Below are 19,529 nucleotides of genomic sequence, written 5' to 3'. Positions count from 1 at the left end.
GCATGATTTTGATTTATTACTTAAGAAATTGATACCAGGAGTGCTTAATGTGTATTTAGTGGAATAATTTTAGTTCCAAAATCTTTTTCATCCTCTTGTCTGCAAATAGTCTGTCATACTTAGAGATATTACCTGTGCCTTAGATAGAGTGATAAATTGATAGGTTTTTGGTGTGTGGGTGGGAATCAAGTTGTGATAATCACCCTTTAAAGTGAAATATAACCAGTTTGTTTCTCAGCAAATTGTTATTGAAAGACTGAGCATGTACTAAAGATTTCCTAACATACTTGAATGACCAACATTTTAACAGCCCTTAAAGAGGAGTATAAGCTGATTCTTATTTAGTTTGCCCAAGACAAATGTCTTTTTGTAGCTTTGTATATTTGTAGCTTTGTATATATTCTTTGTACAAAGAATTTTGTAGCTTTGATATCTTGAGGAGTATAGATTGAAATGGAGACTGTCAAAAGTTCACTGTAAGTTTAGCTTTGATCCTAGTTCTTCCTCTTTTGTGGTTTTATATCTCTGTTCCTGATGGCAGATATCTGCCTCTTTGGTAGCTAGGGTCTACTTGAAAACATGAGTGTTCAATAAGGAAATCAACTATAAATCACAATGAGAAAAGCATTTTCTTCCGAACCTGAAGTGAAGAAGGGTTTGTTGCTGCTAAGTCATGACGTGCACTTTTCTTGATCTGGACTACTGGCAGCCAATTTCCGTTTCTTTCTTCTCTGTCTCCATCTCATGCTTGAGGATGGTTTGTTTCTCTTTGGCTCAAGTAAAAAGTAGGATTTAACTTTTATTGTGACCTCCTAAATGTGGACTTTCTAGAAATTATCTTTGTGGGCTTAAAAAAATATTCAGAACCTAAAAGTTGAGAACTCTTTTATTCAGTAGGAGTTTTTAGACCTTCAAGCCGAGGAGACAGTGTCTTAAGTAACTGAGAAAATGCTCCAAGGAGTTGAAGGAGGAGCCAGGTTGTATAGAAGTTTTGCAACAAAGAGCAGGTAGTCTGAACATCAAAAAAATGATTGTTGATTAAAGGAAACCAGATAACCCAAGTTAAGGAATTTAACCCTTTTCTATGTATGGGAAGATGCAAGAGTCTGGGCTCACTGAAATCATTCCGTTGATGTGCACCTCAGCTATCTGGGGCCGGTATCCTGTTTTCACATCCTGCGCTTCCTCAGGGCTCACTGGAGTGAGTGGCTGCGGTCTGATGACTGCTAGAGGGCAGGTATTCTTTCCTTCCTGAGTTCCCTCAGGGCTCACCAGCTTACCATTTGTGGTGGGGTGGCAGCAAGGCTGGGAGGGGTGCAGGTTCTTCTGTACTACCCAAGGAAGGAATCTGCACTGTTTCTTGGAGGTGTTGCTGCAGAACATCCAAGTGTCTGAAGTACAGGTGTAATAAGGTTTAGCCAAGAGCACTCCAGTGGTATCATAGAGACTGCCAGTGGTAGTTCAGGAATGCGGTAGAGGATTTCACACTATACGTGGGATAAGTTGGATTCAGAGGAGGCTTGCATCCATTCATTCAGCTGATAACAGATGCTAATTGGAAAAGACCCTGATACTGGGAAGAACTGAAGGCAAAAGGGAAAGGGGTCAGCAGAGGATGAGATGGTTACATAGCATCACTGACTCAATGGACATGAGTTTGAGCAAACTCCGGGAGATAGTGAAGGACAGGGAAGCTTGGGGTGGTGCAGTCCATGGGGTCGCAGAGTCAGACGCAACTGAGCAACTGAACAACAGCAAAGATCCTACATCCTCACTACTGTGTGAGTGACTCTATTTAATGAACAAAATAATACATGGCTCTTGCCACCCAGACTAGTAAAGTGAAAGTGTTAGTCACTCAGTCATGTCTGACTCTGTGTGACCCCATGGACTGTAGTCACCAGGCTCCTCTATCCATGGAATTCTCCAGGCAAGAATACTGGAGTGGGTAGCCATTCTTCTTGACCCAGGGATTGAATCTGGGTCTCCTGCATTGCAGGCAGATTCTTTACCATCTGAGCTACCGAGGGAGCCCCAAAACAGACCTCAAGTAAGGAATTTAAGCCATGTAAAGAAAAACAAGTTGTCATGGTGGATAATAGTTTGTATTTTTTTTTTAATTTTGGTTTTTTCAAATCATTCTTCAGTATCTTTATTATTAGTATAGGAAAATTATTTAAATGCTTATTTTTTTTCATACTTTTCTCCCCTTCCCTTTATAGCATATATAAAAGGTGGGTGGATCCTTAGGAAAGCCTGGAAGATTTACAATAAATGCTATCTGGACATCAACGCCCTTCAGGAGCTGTATCAGAAGAAGCTAACAGAAGAGCCTTTGACTTCTGATGCTGCAAATGATAACCACATTGTGGCTGAAGGGGTGTCTGAGGAGTCTCTGAACAGACTGAAAGGTGCTGTGAGCTTTGGATACGGCCTTTTTCACCTTTGCATATCCATGGTGCCCCCAAACCTGCTCAAAATCATCAACCTGCTGGGTTTTCCTGGAGACCGCCTGCAGGGGCTTTCTTCACTGATGTATGCAAGCGAAAGTAAGGACATGAAGGCCCCTTTAGCTACGTGAGTAGCTATATTGCAATGCTTTGGTAGATAATATAGTTGAAAGTAAGTAAGCGACAATCAAAACCTTTATAGGAAACTTCAGGTAAAATCAGTGCTGGGTTGGTTGACATGTTGCCATGCCTTTTATGTTTCAATGGAATGCCAAGGACCATGTTTTTGGTGATGTTTAGGAGTTAACTTTGGGAAACAGGGAGAAGGAAATGGCAACCCACTCCAGTATTCTTGCCTGGAGAATTCCATGGACAGAGGTGCCTGGCGGGCTATAGCCCATGGGGTCGCAAAGAGTCAGACACGAGTAAGTGACTGTCTTTTGGAGAACAGAGCACTGTTCTTAAGTCTCATGAGTCCTGTATTTGACTTTTATTTATTGATTTTTTAATTTTTGTGGAAAGCCCCTCTTCTTTACAATTTTCTTTTCAAAATTTATTTATTTTTTTTTTAATGAGTCCTGTGTTTTAAACAGGCAAAACGATCATGATTTTTCAGCATTTAAAAGCAGTGACTCTGCCAGTCACTGAGATTCATAATCCTGATTTTGGACTTCAGAGGATATAAATTTCATAAGGCTGTTCTGTGATTCTGAAATCTCTCTTCTTTTATCCTCATGTTGGATAATTTTTCTTGATGACTCTAGTTGGTCCATTGGTCTCTTACTGTGGCCTGGACAGTCTGTGCTATTCAACTAAATTGAGTTATATTGTTCAGACTTAAATGATAATTATTTATATAGAAAAATGTGAAGAAGCTGATTTAACTATCCGGAGCAAGGATTCATCCATTTCCTCTTCAATTAAAAACGATGTGGTTTTTTTTTTTTCAGTCTGGTAAATATCACCAACTCTATGGACATGAGTTTGAGCAAGCTCCGGGAGTTGGTGATGGACAGGGAGGCCTGGGGTGCTGCAGTCCATGGGGTCGCAGAGAGTCAGACATGACTGTGTGACTGGACTGAACTGAAATATCTGCTACCATTTGCAATTTGAATAATTTTATGAAATACTGTTTGTGCTTTGACATTGCACCACTTATCAGAATTTTTCCAAAAGATGTTGGTATCACAGAGAACCTTAGTTTGCTGGGTTTCTACGTACGTCAGTATTGAGGAATTTTGATGTTAACTCCTAATCATTTGGTAGCAACTATAAAAAAGTCATTAATTTTTCATTGTAAAAATATTAATGCCTTCCCAAACTCCTTATATTATACAAACAGTGGTCCTTCATTAATTTGACTTAGTGGATTTATAACTTGTGATAATATGTATTTTTTAATAACATTTTCTGAGAAAGGAATGAATCGAATTAAAAATAATGTAAATTAGTCTGATCTCCAGAAAAGGATCAAATTTATGCACACTGGAAGCATATATTTACATAAAAATACTTGTGTTGGTTACACGATTTTTGTCTTTCAAAGCCGATCCCAGTGACTCTGTTTTGTTTACCTAGTTTAACGGGGCCTTTTTCTTGAAAGGGATGAGTTTGAAGTGAGAGAATTTTAAGTAACTTATTTGTTTAGTTTTCAAAGGCTAGAGAAAGGGCCCTTCTTCTGTTCCTGTAACTTATTTTAACTTAATTTTGTGTAATTTTGCTTATGGTTCCTGTATTTAATTCAAGGTGTGAGGCTTACTTACAGTCTAACTTTTGTGAACACAAGAGAAAACAAATGCTTTCCTTTTGTAAAAAGTAATGTGGAAAGTAATTATAACGGGACAGTAAATTCATGATCACTAGTCACCGTTTCTAATTTATGCATTGATGAGTACAGAGTAGAATTCAGAGATTTACGTAAATGATGCCTTCAGCAATCCATCTAGAAGCCTCAGAAGAACTACATGCTTCTGTCACCTTATTCTCTTCCCTGGTGGGAGTATGCTGATTTATACATTGTGCTCGAAAGTTGTGGTTTTCCAAATATGGGTCAAAATAACACGGGGAAAGATACAGATTTTTACTTACTCAGGGACTGCCTAGGGAGTTTTCTGGAAGGAGTGTGTATGGGAGGAGCACAGACTGATTATTTTCGAGATTGGAAACACTGTCCGCGTCTCTCACGGGTTCTGTCCCTCTTCTTCAGATTAGCGCTGCTCTGGTATCACACTGTGGTCCGCCCGTTTTTTGCCTTGGATGGCAGTGATAACAAAGCCGGCCTGGATGAAGCGAAGGAAATTCTCCTCAAAAAAGAAGCTGCTTATCCAAACTCTTCCCTCTTTATGTTTTTCAAGGGACGCATACAACGACTAGAGGTACTGTGCCTGCTCCAGCTTTTTTAAAATAAAGCCTCTGTTGCTTGAATCTATCATTCTCGTTCGGAAGGGGCTAGTTGGTAAGGAGCCCGAATGCCACAGGGCTGACATCCTGTGCCTTGCGTTCGTCACTGCCGTGGGAGCCTCTCCAAGGAACCCAGAGTGTTTTGCAGTTACCTTGTGTTCACAGCTGTGGGTGAAGCAGGGCCGGGGTCCCTCAGAGGTAAGACCGAGATGCTGTGCCCTGAGCTGAAGACACGGGAGCCCTTGCGAATGTCTTAGTTAAAGCAAAATGCTAGGTTAGCTAAAGCATTTGTTTGGGTTTTCCCGTAAGATGTTACGTGAAAAAACCCGAACAAGCTTTTTGACCAACCCAATGTGATTTTTTTCCTTCTCTGGAGTTACTATTAATCTATTTCCAAATGTTCATCCCGGCTGACAGTTGATTCATGCTCGTGTTATTGCCTGAAATGTCAAGGACAGCAAAGCCTCTGAAACAGTAGTAGCCCGTATTACTTTTTCATGTGCTTCATGTGGCTAGGTCCCATGCCAGGGGCTTTCACACAAACCATCCCATTTAATCCTCAGAACAAGCCCACGACAGAGAGAATGATCCCCTGCATTTTACAGGGAAGGTCAACAGGGGTCTGAACAGGCTTCACATGACCTCTGAGCTCACCCAGCAAGCGAGGCTAGTCTATCTCATTCCAGAAAAACAACATACCCTGGCCTTTGAGGGGGTTCTGCTTCTCTCTGCACCTCTTTTTTTTTTTGTGGCTTCCCAGGTGGCTAAGTGGTAAAGAATCTGCCTGCCAATGCAGGAGATGTAAGTGACATGGGTTCAGTCTCTGGGTTGGGAAGATCCTCTGGAGAAGGAAATAGCAACCCACTGGAGAATCCCATGGACAGAGGAGCCTGGCGGGCTACAGTTCATGGGGTTGCAAAGACTGTGTCTGACTGACTATGTCTGAGTACAGTTAGTCTGTGCACCTAATTGTACACAGTCCTCTCCGGGAAGAACTATACCATCTCAATGCCTGCCTCCCAATACCTGCACCTCTTTTTTTATGTCAGCCTGCTTGAGGGCACAAGGATCTGAAGAAAAATGAAAATCTTTTTAAAAAAAAATGTATTTATTTTTAACTGAAGGATGATTGCTGTACAATGCTCTGTTGGTCTCTGCCATACAACAGCGTGAATCAGCCGTCGGTATACACACGTCCCCTCCCTCTTGAATCTCCCTCCCACCACATGCCACCCTTCTAGGTCATCACGGAGCACCAAGCTGAACTCCTTGAGTCATATAGCAGTTTCCCACTAGCTAGCTATTTTACATATGGTAATGAATATATTTCAGTGCCAGTGTCTCAATTCGTCGCACCCTCTCTTTGCCGCACTGCGTTCAGAAGTCTGTTCTCTGTGTCTGAGTCTCTATTCCTGCCCTGCAAATAGGTTCATCAGTATCATTTTTCTGGATTCCGTATATAAGCATTGATATGATATTTGCTTGTCTGATTTCACTCGGTATAACATCCACCTCACTAGAAGTGACTCACATGAATCCCTGTTTATGACTGCGTAATATTCCATTGTACTTATATATCACAACTTTATCCGTTTATCTGTCAGCGGACATTTAGGTTGCTTCCATGTCCTGGCTATTGTAAATAGTGCTGCAGTGAGCATTGGGGTACATCTGTCTTTTTCAGTTATGGTAAAATGAAAATCTTTATAAGAACTTAACCACGCGTGTGAAAGAAGGTGATTGTTAACACGATGTTCCACCCACATGCTCACTAGCAGCTACTAGTGTATCAGTGTGAGGTATAATAACCTCTGCCCTCAGTTAACCAGGCGTCCGCAGCATAATCGATGCTAGAAGTCAGCCCCTTGCCCCCCGAGAAAACCCTGCACATGCTTACAAAGATGTTTGCCTAGCAGTGTTTTCATAAGCACAGGAAGTGATTCTTTAACTAATTTTTTGTTGGCAGTGGAGTGTATGTTACTTTCCCAATAACATCTCTCCTTCATGAAGTGTCTTCTTAAACCCAAGGACGCCTTACGTTTATATATGGAATCGTATTTTAAAGATTATACTGATAATTTACAGCTGAAACAATGCTGAAAGCTCCCCAGGATCAAACTTATCTAAACCCATGTCCAAGTCATTTTTCTTCTTGTTACTTTGAGATTGTTTTTCTTTCAAGTCAGGCTCATGAGCCTTCAGTGACATTTCTCTTCTTTTCTCTTGCTTTCTTAAAAATGTAGATCATTTTGATCAGCCTCCTGTGTGATCCAGTCTGCTGTTAGTGAATTTTTCTTTCAAGCTCAGGATTAGGGCCCTATATGTGGGGAAGGATGTTCAGGCTATTCAAGTTCCCATACTCCCTTGGGTTTGTGCAGAGGGAAGTAAGCCTGTAGAAGGAAATTTTAATTAACTCAGCCTTCTCACTTCAGTGGCCATTTCTGAAATGAAGAAAGCTGGGGACAGGGTAAATGCTTTCTTAGGTGCATGATGGCTTTCCTTTAAGAAATTGACATTCTGATTAACTCTGAACATGACGATGCTAGGCTTAGTGTTCAAAGGAGACTTGCCTAGTGGGGGTGAGAGCCTGCCATTTGCAGTTGTGTGCAGTGCAGTAGCGAGGCCAGGCATTAGGCATGTCTAGATCTCTCTTGATCAGTGGATGCCCTTCCTTCTCTCCCTTGATCAATGAGTGCTCTAAATTGGGTTTTGAAACTGCTAAATAGAAATGCAAAAGTCAGGCTGGGAAAGATTGAAGGCGGGAGGAGAAGGGGACAACAGAGGATAAGATGGTTAGATGGTATCACTGATTCAATGGACATGATTTTGAGTAAGCTTAGGGAGTTGGTGATGGACAGGGAGCCTGGCATGCTGCAGTCCATGGGGTCGCAGAGTTGGACACTACTGAGCAACTGAACTGAATTGATGCTTTCCATTTTCATTAATTTTTGAGCTGGTGCTCTGGGACAACCCAGAGGGATGGGGTGGGGAGGGAGGTGGGAGGGGGGGTTTAGGATAGTGGGACACATGTACACCCGTGGCTGATACATGTTAATGTATGGCAAAACCTACCACAATATTCTAAAGTAATTAGCCTCCAATTAAAATAAATAAGTTAATTTTTTAAATTAACTTATTAAATTTTTAAAAAGCAATGCTTATCTTGTAGTAAAAACTAATAACTTATTTTTTTATAAAAAAAAAAACCTTTTATTTTAAAAAACAGTTATTTATATTTATTTGGCTTCCTTAGGTCTTAGCTGTGGCAGACAGGAAGCAGGATCTTCATTGAGTCATGTGGCTTCATCTTCTATTGTGGCTCACGGGCTCCAGAGTATGTGGGCTCAGTAGTTGTATGCGTCAGCTTAGTTGCTCCCTGGCATGTGGGATATTAGTTCCCCAACCAGGGATTGAATCCACATCTTGTGCATTGCACAGTGGGTTCCTAACTACTGAACCACCAAGGAAATCCCTAATAACTTCTTTTTCCCTAAAAAACTCAATTTAGCATGATTTTACCTTGTCCACAAATCCATCTCTGGTAGAGACTGAGTAAAAACTAATTCTGAGTGCTCACTCGTCACTGGGATGGTTCTAGAAATGAAGCCACAGCATCATCAAAGGGTCTTATAAGCATGATTTGGGAGGGCATATAGTCACCCTGATAGCCCCCAGCAGATGTTCAGTCTCTTTCACAGTAGGTCATTGGGATCTGAGTACTGGTGGTAGACTTTAGAGCTGCTTTTTCATGGAGCAGTTTGCTTATCCAGCTGATACTTGGTTTCAAGAAAAAAAGACTGAAAGATCCATTTCTGCTCATGATTGGTGAGCTGAAGCCCTGAGGGTCAAGTGAAATGTGATTGTTTCTGTTTGGCTCTTCCTGAAGGCTTACAGGATAAGAGAATTTTAGGGCTAACTTGAGATACTATTGGCATTATCTTCATGGCACCCAGACACTGGTGTTTCATTAATCTTCCCAAATGATCATGTAGCTAGGTATCAGATGGTGGCATCCTTCATTTACTGATGAGGAATTGCTCAGAGAGGCTGTGACATAGCTCTTCTCAGGCACTTATTGCAAGGCCTTTAAGCTCCTAAGTTAGTTTATGAAAACTCATAAGGTTCAGTTGATGAATTTGCTTGCAGAAAATCTTTTTTTCTTTTCAGTGAGCATTTAGGTTAGAGATAGACCTCTTGAGAGTTTTTTTTGAGGCTTTTTTTTTTAATTGGAGGATAGTTGCTTTACAATGTTATGTTGGTTTCTGACATGAATCAGCCACAAGTACATGTGTCCCCTCCCTCTGGAACCTCTCGCCCCCAACCCTTGAGGTCTTTTTATCCACGAGCTCCTAGGGAACATGGTCTGGGGGCTCCTAATTTTGGCAAGTGCATCATGTGACCCGGACTTCGATTCTTCGGTGACTCAGAACTTCCAGTTGTTTGAACAGCTGCTTCTGTGCCAGCTTGCTCTCTTGTACAGGACGACCAGCTCAACACCAGCTGACAAGTGTTCATTTTCCTTTACTTGTTACTTGCAAATCAAGTGCAGGTACATACTCTTTTAGTTCCGTGAACAACCTTTTACACAGTTTGCCCTTCGTTGTTTGGGACAGTTTGGAATCCATGGGGAGGATGGTCTTGAGCATATCCACCCCTTCCCACCACTTGCATAGCCCTTGTGGCCATGTCTTCATTATTCTGCATAGTCGTGGTCTAACTCCACACAGCAGTGAAGTTTGGCACCATCAGTCGTTCGTGGGGTCCTTGTGCATCTTCAGGATGCCAAGCTCCTCTGCTCTTTGGGAGTCTGGGTCAGGTTGCAAGAAGAGTTTGCTTTCTTTACCCACTTGGCTTTTCCCCACTGCGTGTCTATAGTACCCCCACCTCCAGCCTCCTCCACCCTCTTGTCTTATCCTCCTTACCTGTCCTGTCTCTAGACTTCTCCCATGTGACATAGCATGTAGCCGTGAAGAATATATGGGTTCACACAGTACTTGGCATGTGATAAACATTATCCAAGTAGTGGAGTGATGGTTGTTGTTACTGAGTGTTTAAGCTCGGAAAGTTGTGTTACCAAATTTGCTCTCTTTTTAGGAGAAAGAACTTGTTCTATTGTTGAGAGCTATCAACAGAGCTAGGTCTGTGATAGATAAAATCACAGAGGATTTAGAGTTACTGCACAGTACCAGTATTTACATTTCCCTGAATTTCCATAATGCACACAGCTGTTAGGAAGTGGACCCAGGGGTTACATAGCAATCTCCATTTTAAAATATGAGCTAATGGTTATAATTTTGAACTTTATATATTTTTCATCCCCTTAAACTTATGGTAGTGATAAGTCTGTTACCATCCGAGTGATTAATGAATATTTTTCTTGGTTATTTAAAATTATTAGGAACAAGTCTACATTTCAGTAAACTTCCTATTTCTCTCTAGTCCTCTTTTTTTTCTTTAAACAATATGGATTGGCACAATTCCCCTCTCCTCCCTTTTAATAATCTACTTAGTATGTAATATACAGATACATGTATTTGGTTTTATGTATATATACACACCTTACATGGTGTGACTGCTTAGTTATGAAACTTATTTTTTAATATTAGTCTTTCTCTCATTGCTGAAATATTTGAATGAATGACAGTTGATGGACATATTCTGAAGAAGTTACTTTATGCAGTTTGGGAACTCTGTGAAACTGTCTTCCAAACTTGCACCCGTACTTTCTGAGTGTCCTACATGCTGGCATGGAAAAACCACAGGTTTTGTTCTTCGGGAGCAGAAAAGGATCTCCCACGAAACTGGCCCTCAGTGTGTTGTTATCGAATGGACTGATGAGTCTGTTGGCAGGAGGTCCGTTGATCAGGGTGAGTGATGGTGTTTCTTTAAGAGAGGAAGCTGGTCGTCAACGACTATCACCTTTTCTTGGTGGCACCTCAGATTGTTTCTACAGCCAGCACAGAAGGTGATGATGCAAGAAGGTCTCAACATTTGGTGTCAGGGATCTCAGATACGGAAGTCCTGATGGGCTGGCTAAAGAAGCATGACTCTAAAGAAATGAATTAAATAAATTTACAGGAACTAAAGAAGTAAGTGGGTGTCGATGAGGTCTGTGATCGTTGCTGGAGGGCTGAGCCTCTGCACTCCCCAAGCTCAGGCGGGTGGGATCTGGGCTGTGACAGCCCCTCACGGCCACAATGACGACAGCCTTGCTGCACGAGAACCTAGGGGAGTGTGCACAGGGCCTCAAGGCGCCAGCCTGCTCGGGTCTGTACTCCCCCTACCAGCCCTTGCTTCTGACAAGGGTGTGTGATAGGATGTGGTTTCTCTTGCCCATGAGCAGTGCCCACAGGGACCGCCTTGATGGTTGCCCTTGACTTTGTCACCCTGGTGCTCCGTGGCCTTACTTTCTGTTACCTGCGCGGTTCTGTCTGTGTGAAAGGCCTTCATGCTTCTGCCGCATCATTCCGTCTCTGGACCTTCCTCCCACTCCTTATTTCAGGCTGTAGTTCTTTCTCTTTGTACTTTTATTGATGACAGTTAATTGTTTCACTGGAGCTCCCCACAATAAATGAGAGGTCTGTGTTGCTTTTTTTAGCCCCTCAGTTCATGATTGTGGCAGGGACAGAAAAGTGAAGGTTGATCGCCTTGGTGATTAATTTATCAGACAGAGACAAGAGGCAGGAGGACTTTGGGGGGCGTGGAGCTTAGGGGCCGGCGCAGAAATGGCAAACCCGGGGCGGGGGGCCTGTGCCCAGGCATCCGTCTCGGGGGCACATGACTAACCAGAGCTGTTGGGTGGCAGCGTTGACGAGCAAGCCTGCCTCTTGTATCTGAACAGCACGCCTTGCCAGCATGAGGTAATGTTGTTATTTATAGGATCAGGAAAAAGGCAATGCAGGAAGAGAAGTAATTCCCCAAGGTTCTATTAATTGTAGTCTTCTCTTCCGACCTGCGTGGTTCTCTTTATGACTTCAGGCCCCAGGAGGTAGGGCGGCCATTTATTCTTAGGACACAGAGTGAGAGACGGGTTTAATCTGGTGTAGGAGAGGTGGAGGATCAATTTGTCTTCACTTTCCAGTGTGATAAATCCACAGTGTGTGGTTTAATGACTGTTCACTGAAATGAGATGATGATGAGAACCCAAATTGCTAATAGGTTAAATGCATTTGCTCTTCTTTCATCTCTATCCTTACAGGCCCTTGGGTTGAAAAGCCAGTAGAAGGTTAACACCGATTTATATCCCCAAGCTCACTAAATGTGCATAAGAGGATGAGCTTTGCCTTGCTTACAGGAGCCCTGGTCTTAAGGGCAGGGGTTAAACGCAGGGTCTGTTGTTAGGTGTCCTTGACAGCAGTACTGCTAAAGGGATTCCACTGCTCAGCGGCAATAATGCTGAGTCACATGTAAGTGGGTTGTGGCATCATGTCCTAATGCTTGCTACAAGTGTCAAGGGGGCGCCTCTCTTTTTAAAACACATACATAATAGTTTATTTTAAGATGTTAAGCAACTTCATAAAAATAGCCTAGCAATAATTAAGATGTTTTGCTTCAAGTTGGTTTGTGATGTTTAATGTATAGATATGAAACTTCAGGCAGTTTTGCGTACAAATCTAGTGTTTATGTATTTGAAGATAGTTTTTATAGATAAGTGCTATGGAAACTATGTAGATTTCCATGGTTACTAATTTGATTTTTCCATTGTTGGGATATTTGACAGTTGTTATATACCTGTGATTTCCCAGCATTTCCCTGTGATAGAAAAGACCACGTATTATCTTAGCATATTTTTACTTTTTATTTTCTTGAATTATTTCCTTTGGTTATAGCTTCAGTGGTGTCGTCATTGTCTGAATCACAGTTCACACTTTGTAACTTTTACTGAATGATGAAAGATGATACTCAAAGAATAGTGAGTCAGAGTTTAATCATTCATTATTTTGTACATGGTATCAGCAGCAGTGTCTCAGATATTACTGATAAGACCTTCTGTCTATCTATCAGAAGACTCCATACTGCTAAGATGGCAGTACTCCCTTGATTGCTTTAGCTATTTCAGGTTCCTTGAATTTAGTATCAGTTTGTACATTTCTGAGAAAAAGCCCACTGTGATTTTTCATAGGGATTGCAGTAAATGTGTAACACAGTCTTGGAAACAAAGAGCGAAATTGGGAGATGTGTACTTCATAATCTCAACAGTATTGAATAGTATTTACTATTAAAAATGTACATGAAAGAATATATGCAAATGACCAATAAGTACATGAAAAGATGCTCATCATCATCAGTCATTATGAAGAAATGCAAATCAAAGCCAAGTGAGATGCTGTCTCACATCCACCAGAGCAGCTCCAATAAAGACCACCCAATAAGAAGGCAGGCATGTGGGGAAATTGCAACCCTTATTCATTGCTGGTGGGAATGAAAAATAGTGTAGCCACTTTGTAAAGCAGTTTGGTGGTTTCTCAAAACCTTCAACATAGATTAATTATATGACCCAGAAGTTCTACTCAAGAGAGATGAAAACATATGCCCATATTATTCATAACCTAGCAAAAAAGTGCAAACAATTCAAATGTCTGTCAAGTGATGAAGGATAAAACAATATGTATCCATATGATGGAATAACTTTCAGCAATTAAAAAAGGACTGAAGTACTGACACATGTTACAGCATGGTTGAACCTTGAAGACACCTTTAGTGAAAAAAGCCAAGTCACACAAGAACATACACTGTGTGATTTTATTTAGATGAAGTCCCCAGAGTATGCAGATAGCTTGCTTGGGGATGGGTGGGGAGAATATAGAGTAACTGTTAATAGGTACAGTATTTCTTTGGGGGTTGATGAAAATATCCTAAACATATGTTGTAGTAATGATTGTGCTACTCTGTGATTATACTAAAAAACCTCTGAATTGTATACTTCGTGAATTTTGTAATAACTTGAATTATATCTCAATAAAAATGCTTCCAAAAAGTGTTACTGAGGGTATTTTCAGTAGGAGTATATATTCTTTTTTCCTTTGCATATAATCTGTTGATCTAGTCAAGTTTGACTTTTGAGTAAGAAATGTTTTTATTTAATCAAATTCTCATGTCTAATATAATCACAGGTTATATTTGTCATGTATTTCCCCTTTTCTATTACTGTCATTTTGAGAACAGTCTTTACATTTTATTGTGAAAATTTGAACACTCAAACATACACACTTTTGTTGCAACAGATTTCATTTCTTCAGAAATAATGTTTGTCTTCTCAAACTGGGACACATAGACTATTTTTTCTTCAGATTGTAAAATGATATTTTAAAAACTCATGTTCCCATACCCCTTTGCGTGTACAGATGACTATTAATTCTGATGCCTACTAGATTTCAGGAATATTAACATTAAAAAATTATTATTAAAGTATAGTTGATTTACAATGTTGTGTTAGTTTTAGGTGTAGAGCACAGTGAATTAGTTATACAGATACCCACTTTTTTTTTTTTTATTCTTTTCCCACATAGGCTTTTACAGAGTAGAGTTCCCTGTGCTATATAGTAGATTCTTATTAGTTACCTGTCTTGTATATAGTGGTGTGAATATGTCAGTCCCAACTTATACATCCCTGCCCCCAGCCCCTGGTAACTATGTTTGTTTTCTATGTCTGTGACCCTGCTTTTGTTTTGTAAATAAGTTCTTTTGTACCCTTTTTAGGTTCCAAACACAAACAATATCATACATTTATCTTTTTGTGTGTCTTGCTTCACTCAGTTGGATAATCTCTAGGTCCATCCAAACATTGTTTTATTTAAGGTTGTTTATCTTCTTGTTATCGAATTAAATCCTTAAGATAGGTGGAATCTGTTTTTGACTTATCTTTATTTTCTACCTATTACAGATGTTTTAAAATGAAAATTAAGTGGCTTTGACAATTGTGGTTTTGTGTCTTAAATATAACAAATACATGACTATTGCCTTTAAAAATATATATTATTTAGTATTTTTATACATTTGTTTCTTACATACAGATATCAGTTTGTCAGGTTCTGTGTATTATAAGGAAATTTTAGTGTTTGTATTTCTTACTCATTTCTGATGGTATCTCTTCATTAACTCATGTCACCCTTAATGTCTCATTACTTTATACTTTTTACATACATCTGTATATAGTAAACAGAGGCTCAAGTGAAATAAGTATGTATACATGTACATAGTTATTTTGGATTAAGGAGAAACTAGAATTTAGGCCTTCTCTCTCAATCCAGTTCTCTTTTTCGCTTTTATTTGCTAATAAGTTATATATATATGTGTTATATATTTTATATATATTCTAAAGTAATGTTTTGTATATATAATAATAGTATATGTAGCTTACTAGCAAATAACATATATTTAAATATTATTATAAATGTAAATATAAATATCCAAGAGGGCTTATTCTTATTGGGCTTTAGAAATAAACTTACTATTTTTTAAAAAATGAGTTGCTTAATAGAATATTTTCTTCTACATTTTGGAGAAGCAAGTCAGTTAAAGTAATTAAACCATCATTAAACATTTGAAAGTATTTTTCAGTTGTTGTTAACTACTGTTTTGAAATTCTTTAATAACCTTTTATTTCTTCAATAATCTGAAGATGTCTACTTACTGTTATACTCATCTTAGTTTTATATTTTACTTTTTCTTATTTCCACACATTTTTAGACATATGACTATATCCAGGCATGTAAATATAATATTACTTTTTATTATTAGTGGTGTTTTTGTAAATTTATGTTTTCCTAATTTTATGATTGGGCTTTAGAGTTTCATATTGGTTTTTATAGCGAGATTTGATTTTTTTAATCAATTCATATTTTACTTCCACTTTATTTCTGGTTTTCCTTAATTTAGCTTGTTTTATAGTTCATTTTCTTAATACTTTATCATAACATATTTGACTTATAAGAATAGTGAAATGTTAGTGTTCTTGTTTAGGGATTTGATTGTATCCCTTGAAATTCAGCCTGCATTTCACTGGCTAACAGAGCGTTTGGGAAGCTGTGATACTGTGATGTAATAAGATACACATTGTAGCTGAGGGCTCAGGTCTGGAGGCTGACTGACCATGCTGAGTCCTGGCTCCTCCATTCTGGCCCAGCGGTCTAGATTTGTTCAGTCACTCAGTCGGTTCCAACTCTGCAACCCCATGGACTGCAGCACGCCGGGCTTCCCTGTCCTTCACTGTCTCTGGGAGTTTGCCCAGATTCATGTCCGTTGAGTCAGTGATGCTGTCTAATCATCTCATTCTCTGTTGTCCCCTTCTCCTCCTACCTTCTATCTTCCCCAGCATCAGGGTCTTTTCCACTGAGTCGGCTCTTCACATCAGGTGGCCAGAGTATTGGAGCTTCAGCTTTAGCAAGAGTCCTTCCAATGAATATTCAGGATTGATTTCCTTTAGGATTGACTGGTTTGAACAAGACCTTTAATCTCTTTTAAGCCTTACTTCTCTCCTTGTTGAGGTGAGGTCTGTGGTTGAGGTGGGACCCTGGGTGTAGTTTTGCTGTTGAGGTTTAGGGAGTGGTAATTTGGGAGGTGTGTGCTGCTTTGGAGCTCTGAGTGCAGGTCCTTGTTGGTGTTTATGACATGATGATAGCACTGCTGTGTCTCCTCCGGGGCTGCAGCGCTACTGGCCACTGCAGCAGAGCTCCGGGCCTGGGGGAGATGAGGGCCACATGGCAGGGAGGCATGTCAGCTGGTGCTGAGGTGGCCAGGCTTTGTTCAGTTCAGTCCAGTCTCTCAGTCGTGTCCAACTCTGCGACCCCATGAACTGCAGCACGCCAGGCTTCCCTGTCCATCACCAACTCCCAGAGCTTGCTCAAACTCATGTCCATCGAGTCAGTGATGCCATCCAACCATCTCATCCTCTGTCATCCCCTTCTCCTCCTGCCTTCAGTCTTCCCTAACATCAGGGTCTTTTCCAATGAGTCAGTTCTTTACATCAGGTGACCAAAGTATTGGAGTTTCAGCTTCAGCATCAGTCCTTCCAATGAATATTCAGGACTGATTTCCTTTAGGATGGACTGGTTGGATCTCCTTGCAGTCCAAGGGACTCTTGAGAGTCTTCTCCAGCACCAGAATTCAGAAGCATCAATTCTTGAGCGCTCAGCTTTCTTTATCATCCAACTCTCACATCCATATATGACTACTGGAAAAACTATAGCTTTGACTAGATGGACCTTTGTTGGCAACATAATGTCTCTGCTTTTAATATGCTGTCTAGGTTGGAGAAGACTCTTGAGAGTCCCTTGGACTGCAAGGAGATCCAACCAGTCCATCCTAGAGGCGATCAGTCCTGGGTGTTCATTGGAAGGACTGATGTTGAAGCTGAAACTCCAATACTTTGACCACCTCATGCGAAGAGTTGATTCATTGGAAAAGACCCTAATGCTGGGAAGGATTGGGGGCAGGAGGAGAAGGGGACAACAGAGGATGAGATGGTTGGATGGCATCAACGCCTCGATGGACATGGGTTTGGGTAGATTCTGGGAGTTGGTGATGGACAGGGAGGCCTGGCATGCTGCAGTCCATGGGGTCGCAAAGAGTTGGGCACGACTGAGCAACTGAACTGAACTGAGGTTGGTCATAGCTTTTCTTCCAAGGAGTAAGCATCTTTTAATTTCATGGCTGCAGTCACCATCTGCAGTAATTTTGGAGCCCCCAAAAATAAAGTCTCTCACTGTTTCCTTTGTTTCTCCATCTATTTGCATGAAGTGATGGGATTGGATGCCATGATCTTCAATTTTTTAATGTTGAGTTTTAAGCCAACTTTTTCACTCTGCTCTTTCACTTTCATCAAGAGGCTCTGTAGTTCTTCAATTTCTGCCCTAAGGGTGGTGCTATCTGCATTTCTGAGGTTATTGATACTTCTTCCAGCAGTCTTGATTCCAGCTTGTGCTTCATCCAGCCCAGCATTTTGCATGATATACTCTGCATATAAGTTAAATAAGTAGGGTGACAATATATAGCCTTGACATACTTGTTTCCCAAATTGGAACCAGTCTGTTATTCCATATCTGGTCCTAATTGTTGCTTCTTGAGCTGCATACAGATTTGTTAGGAGGCAGGTCAGATGGTCTGGTATTCCCATCTCTTTCAGAATTTTCCACAGTTTGTTGTGATCTACACAGTCAAAGGCTTTGGGGTAGTCAATAAAGCAGAAGTAGATGTTTTTTTTGGAACTCTCTTGCTTTTTCAATGATCCAGTGGATGTTGGCAATTTGATCTCTGGTTCCTCTGCCTGTTCTAAATCCAGCTTGAACATTTGGAAGTTCATGCATCACATACTGTTGACATCTGGCTTGGAGAATTTTGAGCATTACTTTACTAGTGTGTGAGATGAGTGCAATTGTGAGGTAGTTTGAACATTCTTTGGCATTGCCTTTCTTTAGGATTGGAATGAAAACTGACTTTTTCCAGTCCTGTGGCCACTGCTGAGTTTTCCAAATTTGCTGGCATATTGAGTGCAGCACTTTTAACAGCATCATGTTTTAGGATTTGAAATAGCTCAACTGGAATTCCATCACATCCACTAGCTTTGTTCATAGTGATGCTTCCTAAGGCCCACTTGACTTTGCATACCAGGATGTCTGGCTCTAAGTGAGTGATCACACCATCGTGATTATCTGGGTCATGAAGATCTTTTTTTGTATAATTGTTCTGTGTATTCTTGCCACGTCTTCTTAATATCTTCTGCTTCTGTTAGGTCCATACCACTTCTGTGCCCATCTTTGCATGAAATGTTCCCTTGGTATCTCTAATTTTCTTGAAGAGATCTCTAGTCTTTCCCATTCTGTTGTTTTCCTCTATTTCTTTGCATTCATCACTGAAGAAGCCCAGTCTTTGAGAAATATAGAAACAGGCCTGTAGGAAGGGCAAGCAGGGTGTCAGTCACCCATGGTGCATCCCTCATCTTCTGGGGAAGATGACCCAAGAGAGGGAATATTTGAGTTGGCTCTTGAAGAGTCAGTAGGATTTTCCAGATAAATATGAGAGCATGGGGCATGATCCTGCATTCAAGCCTAGACCCAAGAAGAGGCCCCATGATGGGGAGGTCCAGGCTCAAGGGGGCTGGAGCATTTTGTGGAGAGAGGCTGGTGGAGTTGGGGTGACCCCAGAAGCAACAGATGATCTGAATTCTTTCTCAATCCCACTCTCTTCTCACAGAGGAGTTTCTTATATTTGTTATCTATATGAAGCATGTGTTAATTCCTTTACTGTCAGGATTGCATTTATTATTATGTTTGTTTTCATTTCTGCTTACTCTGGGGTGGATTTTCCCTTCAATGTGGATTGAAAGGATGATCACTGTGTTTTAATTGTTTTTTCTGCCATTTTAAAAGCAGATTTACATATCCACACAGGTGGCATTCCAGGTCTTTGGTCTCCCTCTCCTAAGGCCAGTAAGTGTCTGGCAAATTCCCATTCCTGGGTTGCACAGAGCTAGTTTTAGGAAATAGTGTTCCCCACTTTACCTACCCCTGTCCAGAGCTCTTCTTTCAAATTCTATATTTTCTTGTAGTATTGTGTTGAACTTTTCTGTTGTTCTTTATGATTTTGGACTCTCAGCATGTGGGCACACTGGTTTCCTAAATCTGTGCATTTGTTTGTTTCATGTGCTAGTTCTTATTTTTCTGTGGCTCTGGGAGTTTGTTG

General features: G+C 40.6%; 1 protein-coding gene across 1 annotated transcript in view; it reads left to right on the top strand.

Moving 5' to 3' along the window:
- The window catches only part of TTC39C (tetratricopeptide repeat domain 39C), a 96,422-nt gene that overhangs the window by 49,149 nt on the left and 27,744 nt on the right, over nucleotides 1-19,529 (top strand). The window contains exons 5-6 of the mRNA XM_065932450.1: nucleotides 2,223-2,577; nucleotides 4,657-4,825. Coding sequence (XP_065788522.1) covers nucleotides 2,223-2,577; nucleotides 4,657-4,825 — 524 coding nt within the window. The remainder of the gene's footprint in view (nucleotides 1-2,222; nucleotides 2,578-4,656; nucleotides 4,826-19,529) is intronic.

Source organism: Muntiacus reevesi, chromosome 4 (genome assembly GCF_963930625.1).
Source record: "Muntiacus reevesi chromosome 4, mMunRee1.1, whole genome shotgun sequence".
In the NCBI taxonomy this organism is placed as follows: domain Eukaryota; kingdom Metazoa; phylum Chordata; class Mammalia; order Artiodactyla; family Cervidae; genus Muntiacus; species Muntiacus reevesi.
Note: the sequence above shows the minus strand (reverse complement) of the source record. Positions and strands in the feature narration are given on the sequence as shown.